Genomic DNA, 13,790 nt, shown 5'->3' on the forward strand with positions numbered 1-13,790 from the left:
TCATATATGTTTATCCATATTTCTCAACTGTTTTAGGGAAGGCAAACAATCTAGGGTCTCTTTCTCTTTTGCTCTTTCAAGTTTTCTTAGGGAAAGAAAAGAACCGGGCTCTTGGTGCTTCTGGCAATTTTATTCTAACACAAGTAGCACCCAGATTGTAATTCTGATGACTATTCAGCTCTTTCTTGAAAAATTAAATTCACAAAACAATTGATTATCAGTTATAAATGGCAAAAACACCATCTGGTTTTCAAAATTGGTTAAATTCATGTAGCAAGGGGAAAAAATGTTGGAACTCATACTTGGGGAGGAGTTCTAGTCCACGAAGCAGAAAATGACGAGCTTTACTATGAGAAAGCCAGAGTAGTCATAACTTGTATCTAGCAGATGCAGGAATTTGATACGTTCTTCACATGTTCCATATGTTAAATCATTTGGCAAGATCTTCAGTGTGAAAGAGCTGAGGGTGGCAGAGGAGTGTGGCTAGTGGATAGGGTAGCAACAGCTTCATCCTAAATTTTCAGCTCTGGTTGTTTCCATGAAGACGTAGTGCTAAAGATGTCCCATGACCTGGGAAATTGGATGTGCAAGTTCCTTAAATGTCTGGCAGGGGTGGCATTTTCTGGTGGAAATTTCTAAAGCTATCTGCATTCTTCTGGGGAGGTAAGTCATACAGCATTAGCATTTCCTACAGAAATGTCCCATGTTGTTCTTTGCCAACTGGAAATCTGCGTAGGTGTTCATTTGATGTGCCAAGAGAATGAAGGGAGATGAAAACACTCCACATCTTCCAATGTCCCCATACTGTGTTCCTAGTGTGGGAGGACTGGGGCCTGACTAGATTCTCTTGGAGCTACAGCCTCATGAGGAACGCTTTTCCTTAGGAGTATAATGCAATCCTGTTATTTAAAAAAATGCTTCTGAGTTGCTGGCATATTTTCACCTTATGTTAAAATGTAGCTTATGCTTATTATTCATGCATTGTAATGTGAAATTTATTCATTTACTTAACAAATATTTATTGAGGCCCAGTATAGCATAGTGGTTAATTGCATAAGCTTTGCACCTTACAAACTTTGACCTTAGGGCAATTGCTTAATCTTTCTGTGTTTAAAAAATACAAGAATACTGTGTGCCATGAGGATTGTTCCAAGGATTAAATGAGATTACACATGTAAAATACTTAATAAGAACTCAATAAATGCAAAAGTAGTAATAATAATAATAATAGCAAGTATAAATTTACGCTAGGGTGCTAGATTGACTGGGATATAGGAACTTACTTTATAGTTCATACATCTTTCAGCATACATATGGCCTCAACTCTTTTTATCCTGACTGTGGAGGGACTCTGCTTTGTATTTGGTCTGATCAAGGTAGCTTTACTTCTGGAAGTGCTAAGACTAGGTAGGACTTTGCGGACTGGACATTATCCCGGTGACCATGTGGTGATGGTTTCCTGCCTCATGTAGTGCTGTTTGCCTGCTGGAGCTTTCTAGACTTCTGGAGAACTGCCTGCAGTTCATGTATTAGGGCCTGTAATTACAGTGCAGAATATCCAGGCCTGTGAAGACAGGGTAGTCTTGAAATTAGTTTATGCATAATGGATAATAGGAGGCTGTTTTTAAGTGTAACTCATTTGGTGGGTTGGCAGATCTTGACTTCCTTTCTGATATGTAACATTTATTTATTTCTTTTTTAGCAAGATGAGGACAGAGGGCTTCTCTAGACTATAGCTCAGACTTAGCAATTTACATTCAGTAATCTCTTGGTCATTTAGCCACAGATAATTTGTCATGGTTTGTTTTAGCTGTTGTGATATTGATATTTATTATGCAAATTGTATTTCCTACATCTTATTGTTCTGCATTCTATGAATACTTAAATTATTATAAACCTTTACACTTAATATGGCTCGTCCTTCAATTTGATGCTTGAGCAACAGAGGGTCAGAGCGCACACGTTCTTCTAGAGGGGAAGAAAATAAGTAATTAAAAAGCAGACAAACAAGAGAGCCGGCTGCCTGGCTCAGAAGAAAGCAAAGGCAATTTCGGGGAGGGAGAGCGAGTCCGAGAAGCGAGTCGCTTCAGCCTGGAAAGCCTCTCCCAGAGACGCGGGAAGCTCAGAGCACCTGTTGGTCCCCAGCCGCCTTAGGCGGGACGAGGGGCAAAGGGGCGGCAGGGGGAGTGGGTTTGAGCCCTGAAGGAGGAAGATGGCAGACCTTCTCTTCACACCCCGTCTCCGCCCTCCACCCCGAAGCCTTCACAGAAAAGATTTTTTGTTGAGTGTGTGTAATCGTAATTATCTAATAGTACATGTGCATCATGTATATTAAATACACATATATCACATATACATTAAAACCAGGGAGGAGACCTTCAGCAAGCTGGGGAGCCTGAGCCAACCCTCCTCGATCTACCTTTCCCGAGATCTACCGCAAACACACAGACTCGAAAATCCCAGATCCCGATTCCGGCTCCTTTCTCCCAACTATGCCCAAGTCTACCGCTAGGCTGTTGAGCGGGCTCTCCCGCTCCGCCGGACCTGCAAAGCACGCATGCACTTCTCCCAGATTGTTTTGTCAATCCGGGGACCTGCCTTCTCACTCTCTACTCCCGAACAGCCCCCGTTGCCCAAAGATCTATTCCTTCGGTGCAAGGTGAGTGACGGAAATTTGCAACGTTTTGTTTCCAGGCCAGTTGCACTCGGCGTACCGGGCAGGGGAGCCTCCTAGGGAGATTCTCGTCGTCTGGTTGATGTAGCGATTGCTATAAACATTCCTAATAAAGGTGTACGGGAAGCTAGACCCGCCCCCGGAGCCGGAGCCCCTGTGCGCCAGGGGCCCAGGAGAACACTTTTTCCTTGATCCCGGGAAACCGAAAACGAATTTTAACATAAACATATTTGCATACGCCCCTCCCCCTGGCCCCGCCCCTAGGTGGCGCGGGCGCGCCGCCGAAGCCAGCGCCAGGGGGCGGGGTGGGGGAGGGGGTGAGTCCTCCGAGAGCCGGGTTCGGCTCGCGGCGATGTGATTGGTCGGTCTGGACTCCTCCTCCAGCGCATGTCATTAGCATCTCATTAGTTGTCCGCTTGGGCTCGGGAGGAAGCCACCGCCGCCAGTCTGAGGCAGGTGCCCGACATGGCGAGTGCTGTGCTGCCGAGCGGACCCCAGTGTGCGGCGGCGGCGGTGGCGGCGGCGCCTCCCGGTCTCAGACTCCGGCTTCTGCTGTTACTCCTCTCTGCCGCGGCACTGATCCCCACAGGTAGGTGTGGGCACCGGCCGGTTGGCCCCCGAAATCTCCTAAGGCACCCCAGTGGCCGTAGCCATGGAGGGGGGAAACGTTTCCATGACAACCTTCCCCCACTTCCTAAATCCAAATCGGAGGGAGTGTGGAGAGGAAACTCAGGGCTGAGAATGGAAGGGGTTGAGGGGATCGGTAAATCTCTCCCTTGCCCAGCTCGGTGTGAATTAGAGCTCGTAGGGATGGCTGCACCCACACCTTTTCTCCCCGGCTTGGCGCGGGGCGCGGAGTGGAGTGAGAATGTGGGGCCCGGGGGCTAGAGAATATAGGGGAAGGGGGTGGATCGCAAGCACCCCCGCCAAACCTTCCGGACCCTCCCTAACTCGCTGTTGTCCCCGTAACTTGCAGGTCCTCCCGCTTCCCCGGGCTGCCCATTCGCCCCCACCTCTCCAGCAGGCCCCCCATTCCCCATCCCCGAAACCTCCCCATGGCTGACTAGCGGCCCCCTCCAGCGCGATTCCTCACTGGTCCACAGGACATCTCCAGATTTGTCTGATCGCTCCTGCTTTCCCCGCGCTCTGCCTTTCTCCCCTGTCCACGAACAGCTCGCCCCTCGTGTCTCCTTCCAGCCGGATCGCGGCCCCTCCGCCCCCACCGCCCCCTCCGCCCGGCTGCGGGTCTCCTTGGCCGGGCTCCAGGCAGGGAAAGTTCCCCGGGCCCGGCCCCACGGGGGGGCGGTTGTTGTCGCCGCCTCTGCGGGAAGAAGCCGGGAACCCGCAGCCCGCCTGCCCCACAGCGTCCTCCGCCGCGAGTGGGGACCCCGGATTTCCAGGCTGCCTGTCATTTTCGGCAGCTCGGGGGTGGTGGAGGGAGCGTTCGCGGCCTCTGCGGCCAGGCGGGCACCCTCCGGGCCTCCGGGCGTCCCCTGCGTGCAGAGCTGTCTTGGGAATTTGCCCAGGGGCGGCTCTGCGCGCCCCGCTCCTTCCCTGAAGATGCGGAGCACTCGGCTGGAGCACGCTGTTTGGCTGACCGTGTGCCGGGCGCGTTGGCGCGGTCGGGAAAGAAGAGGGCAGTGTTTGCTTTTGCTAACAAAAGGGAGCTGGAGCTCTTCCCCAGCGGAGAGCCCGGCCGTGCTGCACCCTGCCTCCCCTTCCCACCACCGCCGAGCTTGCTGGCCGCGCGGCGTCCCAGCGCCCCTGGCCGCCTGCTGCGGGCTGGGAGCAGGGAGCCGGGACTCCAAGGCGCAGGGCCGCGGGGGGCGGGGAGGTGCAGGAGGGGATGCAGCAGGGCTCGGCGCCTGCAAAGCCCCTCCTCGCAGCTCGGAAGCCGCAGGACCCGCGAGCAACAAGTGGCGGAGGACACCGAGAGCTCAGCCCCCACCTGCGGAGCCCCCGACCCGGGCGGGTGCAGCGCCGGGGCCACCGTGCCGCTCCCGGGGTGCCTCTCCGTTTGGGCTGTGCCTTTTGTTTACACGCTAGAGGACACACAGTTACATAAACACCGCAGGAGACACGCTGTAGGAAATGGGGAGATCTGGGGGTGCTAGCTTTGGATTTGGGGGGATGCCGGGGTGGTTGCTTCCCCCCCACTCCTCAAGACAGGCTTGCAAGGGAGCTCGACTTGAGGAACCTATCGGGGATCCATAGAGGTGGGAATCTGGCGGCAGCTTCAGTTCCAGAGCTGAGGATTTTTTCTTCCATGCCACTGCCTCCGGATGTTGTTTATGTGTTTTTGCACTGTGAATTCTTAATTTATGAGTTACGAGATAATTGGGTTCAGCCGATGCCGGTGTGGTTACAACTTCATTTCGGGTGATGTCTCTGACTCGATGGGCTCAATGAAATGTTCCTGAAAGAGATCCCTGGTTCTGCTGCATTGTAAAAGGCGCCAGTGTCGGTTAAACGTGAGCGTTACAGGCTCGGTAACTGGCGCATAACAGAGGCAACAATAGACTTGTATCGGCTGCAAAAAAAAAAAAAAAAAAAAAGGCGGGGAGGGGGCTAGCGCTGGTCGGGATATTGTCTTTGGACTAAAAATGGGAGCCGTTCAATGCCGCTTGCCAGCAGAGCAGCATCAGATTATACCTTCTCTGTCCGGCCTGCTCATTGAAGGCTCCGGGTAGTAGCAACAGTACTGTATTTGTAACTATCTCGCGGTAAGAAGTTGCCTTCCCAGCGAGGGCTATATGCTGACTTAGAAAGGAGCGGTCTGGAACTCAACCGTGCATGTCAAAGCTACAAGAAAATTCTGTTGCCAGTTGCCATGGAAGCAGCTTCCTGCTCCTGTGTACATCCCTGTTTGTATGCTGTTATCAGATTGTGTTCAAATTAGAAAGTAATTGGGTTTGATTTGTAGTGAGGGGGTGAGGCGCCTTTCTTTAAATCTTTTTTTTTCTTTTAATGCGTTTTTGGTGCTGAGTTTGAGAAGGGGTCTTGGCCTAGCCCCCAGATCCTAGTCCCGGAGAGTAGATTTCAGGTGGGGACCAGGGGACTTCTCTTCTTTACTCCTCTTAGTTTAAGCTTTCTCAGAGACCTCCAGTTCCTACTCCCAGGATTAAAGAAACCTGTTGGCGCTGCCTTTTAACTTCATAAGGCTTGTTTCGTTTACAGCCTTGCTGGAATAGCCATCAAGGGCCATTGTGCAGTGGGTCCAGGTTCTGTCTTCCCCTGTAACTGAATCCATTTATCCTCTGGAGAAAATCTCTCGTCCCTCCTGTGGTGTTTGGATGAAATGGATGTTAATGAAATGCAGCTAAAATGGGCTTGTCAAAGCTCACTCCTCAGTGTAAATCACGCCCGTTTAGTTTGGGATGCTTGCATGATGTTGTTTCTGACCCCCAGTGAACCCGTGGTTGGTCACCCTCCTCTTACATTTTCAGCAGTAGAGAGGATGGCTAATGGGTGGGGATGTGTGGTGGTGCTGGGAAGCCCAGGAACTGAGTTTTTGCTTGTCGTGGCCTGTTGGGGCTTGTGTACTGGGGATAGGGACTTTACAAAAGTGCCGCCCTGCTATTGTCGCCTTTCCCTGCATCAAATCCAATAGCTGCGGGAGGGACTTGCACTTGTCTGTGATAGCTTTGATAAAATATCCCTCATTTAATGCCACTTTATATTTACAGTGTGTCACTGGAGACGCACAAGGCTTCATTTAGTGACTTGTGTGACGAGACAAGCTTGCATTATTTGCCTGGGACATTTTGGAGGAACAAGAGACCCATTGAGCAATCTTTTGAAATGAACAAATACGAAAAAAGGGGGGAATAAAAGAGCAGGCAGTTCTCCGGAACAAAGAGCGTTATTCATATGGATGTTGTACATGCTTTATCCAGTTTTCCCAATGGCCCTCCTGGTAAAGGCGAGTGGGACAGGGAAGAAGCCAAGGCAGGACACTGGCGCTTCCTCTCTTTTTTCCTGACTTCATATTCTTATCTGACTTTGCCCTCGACTCCCTGGACTCCCTGCCTGCTCTGCTCAGCTTGCTCGGCTCCCTCTAAAACCCCAGAAGGTAATGGGTTCCTGGGTCTAAAAAGGAGATTTTGAAATCCTTTCTCCCAGCTCTGAATTACAGCGGAAGAAAGTGCTAGTAGCTACCTGTTGAGATGGATGGTCTTCGGCGGATATATCGGTTGAATGGAAAGAGATGTCACTTTTCTGTGACATGTGTCAGGAAGTGGTTGATAGTGAATGTCAGATGGGTAAGAGGTCTTGCAATTATAATATTAGCCTTACTATTTATTTTTAAAGAAATGCTGTGAAAACTAAAATCCAAAATTTTCATGATCGTGAATGGTGCTCTTGGAGTTTTCAGTGACTTTTGCCCACACCTGGTACATTTTGGCCTTATTATACATAAGTGAATTTTTATTATTCCTTGGCCTATATTGCTAAGTGATTTTCAGGCTTTAAAAACTTGATAATATTGCTGTGAATATAAACTCAATCTCTCAGTTTCTGTATGTGACATATTAATGCTTAATTGGCCACTTAGAATTTACATTTTAAAAATGGTTTTGTGTGTGCCTGTGTGTTTAACGGAAGGCCCATTTTTATGCAGGGGGATCTCTTAAATTGCACCAGACTAATCAATGTTATGATTTGAATGGAAATTTACCAGCATATAAAGAAATTTTATAAAAAAGAAATCCAAAGGATTCAAATGTTGTATCTCTTTCTTGGGAAGAATAGTACTGACCATCATGCTGGGCATTTTCAACTGAAAATCCAGCATAGAAAGGAGAAATCACACAGCGACATCTGTTGCAGAATTGAAAATTTGCTGCTTCTAGTTGCAAGCAATTAGTCCCATATACGCACCTAATGGTATCAGCCTGTGTGTGTGTGTGTGTGTGTGTGTGTGTGTGTACTCACACAAATATGTATGTATCCACATGCATATATGTATATATATGGACGTATACAGAAGCTCAGCCAGTGTTCATAGTCACATTTAAAATTATTTAATAGAAAATATAACATTTTAATGCAAAGTTCTTTTTCTTAATATCACCTATTGAGGAACTAGAGATTCTTATAATCATGGAATTTTCGAAAGGGGAAGGATATAGAAATCATGTGGCAACGTCTCATTATTTTGCAGTGAGGCAGCCAAAGCCCAGAGAGGGAGGGACCGTGCTTACCGCTGAACTGAGGCTGAGTTAGCTGTGCTTCCAGGATAGGGAGCTGGTCTCCGGATAGCCAGCCAGTGAAGCTTCTCTTCCACCTCCCAGCAGGGATGCCCAGTAAGGGATATGCATCGTGGGTAGATGCTATCTTGGGTAGGAAGAGTTTGTATTCTGAAGGCAGCAAGAGTAATTATTGCTCTACGTAATAAACCGAGGGATCAGAGGTGTGACCTCTGGGAAGAAAGGACCGGTTTTTGTTAAGGTTGTCTTCAGTGTTGACAAATCATTCTGAAACCTCTGGACGTCATGTGGCAGCCACACGTGAATGTTGTTGTCCAAAGCACCTGAGTAGAGGAGAGCTCTGGATGTGTGTCCCGGTCGTTTAAGTCAGATGCGTGAAAACTAGGCTTCACAGAAGCACAGAAGCCTCAGCTTTAGACTTTTAACCTTTCGTTTTGTCATTTCAAGGAGTCCTATTAACAGGAGAACTGGTTCCACATAACTAAAGAAAAAAAGAAGGGTCCTTAAGTCAAGAACAAAAACACATCTTGATTTTCTTACCAGGTACTTGTCCCTTTCCGTTAAGGCTGGGAGAAAGCTCAGAATAATTTTTTTTCTTAAAGAAAAAATTATTTTATTGTTGCAAGATGACCCTTTTTTTAACATCGATCATATTTTCTTTATTTTTTCATTTTATTATGGAAAATTTCAATTATACACAAATGTAGAGAGAATGCCATAATTAACCCTCTTTGCAGATCATCAGGTTTGGTACTTATCCACCCATGGTCCATCACCTTCTGTACACCTTCTCCCCTCCCCAGATTATTTTAAACAAATCCTGGACATCCTATCATTTCTTCCATAAATTACTTTAGAATGAATTTCTGTAAGATACAGCTCTTCCTCTGCGCCCATAATCACAGTATCATTAGCTGCATGTACATTTTATCCACTGGTATACAGATTTTTATCCTACTCTTGCTTTACCCAGGAAGGTAGAGTGAAGGCTTGGTACAGTGGGTAGAAGCTGAGGCGGGAGCTAGAAAAGCCAGAGCATGATTACTGCCTGCACCGAGGAGACCTTTTCCTGTGGTTTGGTTTATTTTGAGCAAGGTTTTGTTTGGAACGGATAAGATGAGTTTTATTGTGTAAATATGGTTGTGTAAATATGCAGTAATTGTAGCTAATTCCTCAGTGGCGAGCTGTGGAAAACACCCTTGGTGAGATTGGCCATTTCTGGATGTGCTTATAATGAATACTCTCCGTAGGAGGACTTCTGTAGGAAAGGCTAGTTTAGTTTGATGGCTGTGAGGTGCCCTCATTCGGAATATTTTCCTCTAAATGTCTCCGTGGTATGAGTGCCTTTGCGTTTTGTAAATATATGGCTTCAAAGAAAAAGATATCTTTTCCCATTTCTAATTGGCTAAGTATTCATTTCAGCCTGTATTCTGTAACTGAAGTGATCAGAAAATGCCTTTGGTGTGGGAAACCCATACGGAGCTGTAAGTTTTGGTGCCTTATTTTTGTAGGATGGGGGTACGGGGTGGTAGGAGGAGAAACTGTTACTCTTTTTTACTTTTCAGTATTTGCCCCATTCATTTAAAGTGTGAATTTTTAATTTCAGCTAGAAATGTTAGAATGCTTCAGCGTTAATTTCGGAACTTCTTTGGTTTCTCGGAAAATAGGTTGGTTCCATTTTCCAGGGTTCGTGAAATGTGAGGTTTTGTGTGTGTGTGTGTGTGTGTGTGTGTGTGTGTGTGTGTCTGTCTGTCTGTCTGTCTGTCTGTGTGTCTGTCTTTTAAGAAGTTCCTTCTCAAATGTATCTAACGTGGACTATAAACTGAAGCATTGGGGTTTTTGGTTTCTAGCCAAACAAGTAATTACACATGAGATGGTTTTGCGAGTTCCAAGCAGCCCTGGCCAAGGAAAAACCCGCCTCCTGTGCCCCTCTTCTGAGCTGGCCACGGCACCAGAAAAGCACAAAGGAATGTCTACATTTAGGGTTTGGGGAGCGCCACCAAAATCGAATAAAAAGCCTTTGTTTGGAAACCATCAATGAAGGAAGGAACCCACTGGAATGTTTGTAATTACAAGTGGCACCTCCTTGTTTAAATTTCAGAAGCCACAGTTTCTTTTTCAGAGATTTAAATTGCAGGCTGTAGCCAGCAGCTGCTGTTGTGGTTAATGGGCACTTTCTCTTTGAAGATCTTCCCGTGCTGGTTCTCAAAAGCTTTGGAGCAGTTGGCCTTGAACTAGGGTTAGAAGAAAGGGAGATGGAGGTATTTATATACATGCACAGCAGAAGTGATGTGTGGCCTTTATTATTACTCAAAAGAGGAGCTTGGTGGTAAAGTTTTGAGAAAACTGAGCGCTAAGGAAAAAAAAAAAATCTCTTATGACTGACAGGTGTCTTGAATGGGGTGATTATCTTATGAGAAATGTGGGGTGGGGAAAAGTTTTTCTTTTAGTAGATGCTTTACTGGAACATAGTCATTTGACCCACCATTTTGATCTAGATATTTCAGAAATGTTAAATAGCCTTGAAATGAAAGTGCTCTGTTTCATATTTAAATGCTACTCAGTGTTTGATGTTGATATTCTAGTGGCATGGACTTTTAAAAATGCCTAGAATAAGTGGCTTGCTCTTGGCAGTCTTCCTTGGTAAGGTAGGCATTCTAAATCCTCTTGAGCCATCCAGCACTAGACGGCAGTGTCAAGTTGGAATTGTTATGAGGTCCCTGGAGGGGGTGGGGAGGAATCTCCCTAAAAACAAAGGGCTCCTGGGCCCCATCTCTCCCATTGTCTGTACCATATCTCCACTTGGCTAGGAATAATCTAGAAGTTAACATGTCAGAAATTGAACCTTTCATCTTAGATCTCAACTTTTCACAAAGTCTCCATTATTGCACGTGACACCATTGTCATCCCGGTCTCCAAGGCCCTGAAATTTGGAGTCTTTTTTTCCCCTCCTTAGCTTTCACCCTTGGACTGAAATAAAATGGGGCTGATTATTTCTCCACAACATTCTCTGGAAGCCTCAACGTCCTCTCCAAACCATGTTTTACTAAGCAGAAGCTCTCTAGCCAATTCCCCCGATCCCAGGCTCTCTAAGTCAGAATTTAAGTCCTCCTACCACAGCTGTAATTCTTTCCTGGACAGGATCAGGACACTGCCCTTGCAGGAAACCTAATCTCAAATTCTTGCTCCTTGCACCAGATTCAAAATCCACATTGTTTTGTCTTAAGGTTGTTCCTTCCTCAATTGCTTTCTCACTCCTTCTCTAATTGCCCTCATTTCTTATTACTTTTCAGCCCAATCCCGATGATTCTGGAAGACTGATGATTCTCCAGTGAAACTGAGGAAGAAAGTGGTTTCCCCTGATCAGCCTTCAGCTGGTTGCCTTTGCATAAAACTGCTCTCTGATCGGTTTTCCTCTTAACTGTTTTGGTTTATAATTGTAGGACGGCTGAATCTCCTTGCCCACCTTGAGAATAAACATCTTTCCTTTGCATCTTTCAGTTTAACTAACACGTGCTTATCTAAAATATATGCCCACACAGACATTTCCTTTTTCTGCTTTACAGGTGTGTACATGTCTTTCTTTCCAGTAAGCCACAATGTATCGATATTATTGCCATTACTTTAATGAAACTTTAAACCCTAGAATGCTGAAAGTGTATTGTGCCTATTTGGTAGCACGTGTTGGAATACAGGCATTTACTATAGCATGAAAATAGTGTAATTGAATTCACAAATTACAAGCTGGCAAAGTAAGACTTTGGGGCAAAACGTTAAGCCTTGAGGAGTTGGAGACTTTGGAAGGGTCAGTGTCAGAGAGCCTTGTCTGGAGCTGCTGACTTGGCATACATGAGATCAGCCCCTCTGAAGATGCTCCAAAAGATGCAACCTTAGAGGAGCATTTGGTGCTCATGTTTTCGGTGCATCAGTCGCTAAGAAGTACTACCCGGGAAGCCAGAAGGAAGTGCACTAAAACCCAGGTCTTTATTAGCTAACACTTTAAATAGCGTTGACTTGGGGAGCAGTGCTGTCTCACTAAACACAGGCATCTCTCCCATTGTGGCAGATCGCATTTTAGTTGATTACATAGAGGGTGAATTGTTACTGGCTTAAGAGAATAAATGAAATCTTTGTTTCTCAGTCTAACTGCTAAACTTGTTATCTGAAGGATCTTTTCAAAGCCTTTATCTGGTACTAATATCTGCCATGGTTCTTCCCTTATTTTTTTCCTCGCCTGGCATCCTTCCCCCACAGAGTTCAGTTTTTGCTACTGGAAGGTTATGCAGCACGATAATTCCGTGGTTTGAACACTTGATTATCATGGAGTATTTGGGGACGGTCTTGGGGGAAAGGTTGTATGTCAAACGTGGTATGTATTTGGCTCTTTGCTGATTATCAGCCTGGGATAAGCCAAGCCATGCAGAAGTTACTGCACATAATCAGCTTCTGAATAGAAGAGGAACCCTGCTTCATTCTCTTGCAGAAACCCTTACTTAAACAATGAAAACTTCAAAGATAGGGAGAAAAAAAAAAGTTAATTCAGTACTAAATTACTGCTCAAATGGTTTTATCTCTTAAAAGGTTCAAATAGAGATTAGCTTAAATGACACTGAACTTCACTTTTCCTTGTGCATATCTTGTGCGCACACGTCATGGTGAAGAGACCTCTTGTCTCCTTTCTTTTAGTTTTGTTAGTAATCACATGAATGTTAGTTGCTGTTTGTTTCCCTTTCCCGAAGCAAATCTCTCCATCTCTGGGCCAGCTTGGCAAGCAGAATACCCGGTCTAGATTACAGAACAGCATAAACCTAGTGCTTTGCTTAAGAGCTAAAAACAACAAAAACAACCTACCTTACAGGGTGTTAAAAATAAAATAAGATCATATGTATGAATGTCCTTGAGAAGGAAGTATTTTATATATATGGCTTTCATTAAAACAGCCACGGTTTAGTGATGGGGGTTATGTTTCTGACTACTACTACTGCTAATCACGTTTATAAATCCCTCACACGTTTGAGAATATTGAAAAATTCTGTGCTGAAAGGATTAATTCAGGATGTACTCAACTGTCTCTAAGGTGAAACTGAAGAATAAAGTGGCAGTAAGATTAAGATCCTACCCGGAGTTGAATGTTTTTTGGAAGTAAATGGAATTATCCAGTCACCTTGGAGAAATAGACAGTGATTATAATCTCAAGTTTCTGGGCCTTTTAACACAGACAGGACTTTATGATTTTACTTACCCCTTATATTTTATATACCATATTTAAATCAAGTACTTGTATTTCTGTAGCTAACCCATAAGGCACTTGGAAGAAAAATGAGAATTTAAAAATTATTGTTAAATCAAGTGTCTGCTTTCATACCAGGCATTGTGTTTGGTGCAGTTATAGTTGGGTGGGTTGATTCCTGAGGGATACAGTTGGTTTTCTCAACTTTTACTTTGAAAACTCTCAAAACGGCAGGAAAGTTGAAAGTATAACAAATGCTTGTACACCCCTTACTTAGATTCATCAACTGTCAGCATTTTGCCCATTTGTTTTATCTCTAGCTCTCTAAACAATGTATCCACACATGTCTTTTTGTTTTTTTCTGATCCATGTGAAAGCAAGTTGCAGGCCTGGTGACACGTCACCCTTGAATACTTCAGTACCAGACTCCTGAGAATAGGGACATCTTCTCCCACAACCTCATTACATTCAAGAAATTTAATATTCACCAATATTATTTAATGTCTAGTCCATATTCAAAGTTCCCCAATTTTCCCAGTAATATTCTTTATCTATCTGTGTTTCTTTGTCTTCCCTGATATAGACTCCACTGGAGATCACACATTGGATATGGTTTTCATGTCTCTTTTTCTTTTAATCTAGAACCATTCCCTTGCCCTCCACTTTTTTTTTGTTT

General features: G+C 45.4%; 1 protein-coding gene across 2 annotated transcripts in view; it reads left to right on the forward strand.

Moving 5' to 3' along the window:
• Positions 1-3,139: 3,139 nt before the first annotated feature.
• The window catches only part of CADM1 (cell adhesion molecule 1), a gene marked incomplete at its 5' end in the record, with an annotated part of 336,121 nt that continues 325,470 nt past the window's right edge, over positions 3,140-13,790 (forward strand). For both annotated transcript variants that reach the window (XM_082844839.1, XM_082844840.1), the window contains one exon: positions 3,140-3,263. In XM_082844839.1, the coding sequence (XP_082700965.1) occupies positions 3,140-3,263 (124 nt within the window). The remainder of the gene's footprint in view (positions 3,264-13,790) is intronic.

Source organism: Leucopleurus acutus (assembly GCF_964270905.1).
Source record: "Leucopleurus acutus genome assembly, chromosome: 8".
Taxonomy (NCBI): Eukaryota; Metazoa; Chordata; class Mammalia; order Artiodactyla; family Delphinidae; genus Leucopleurus; species Leucopleurus acutus.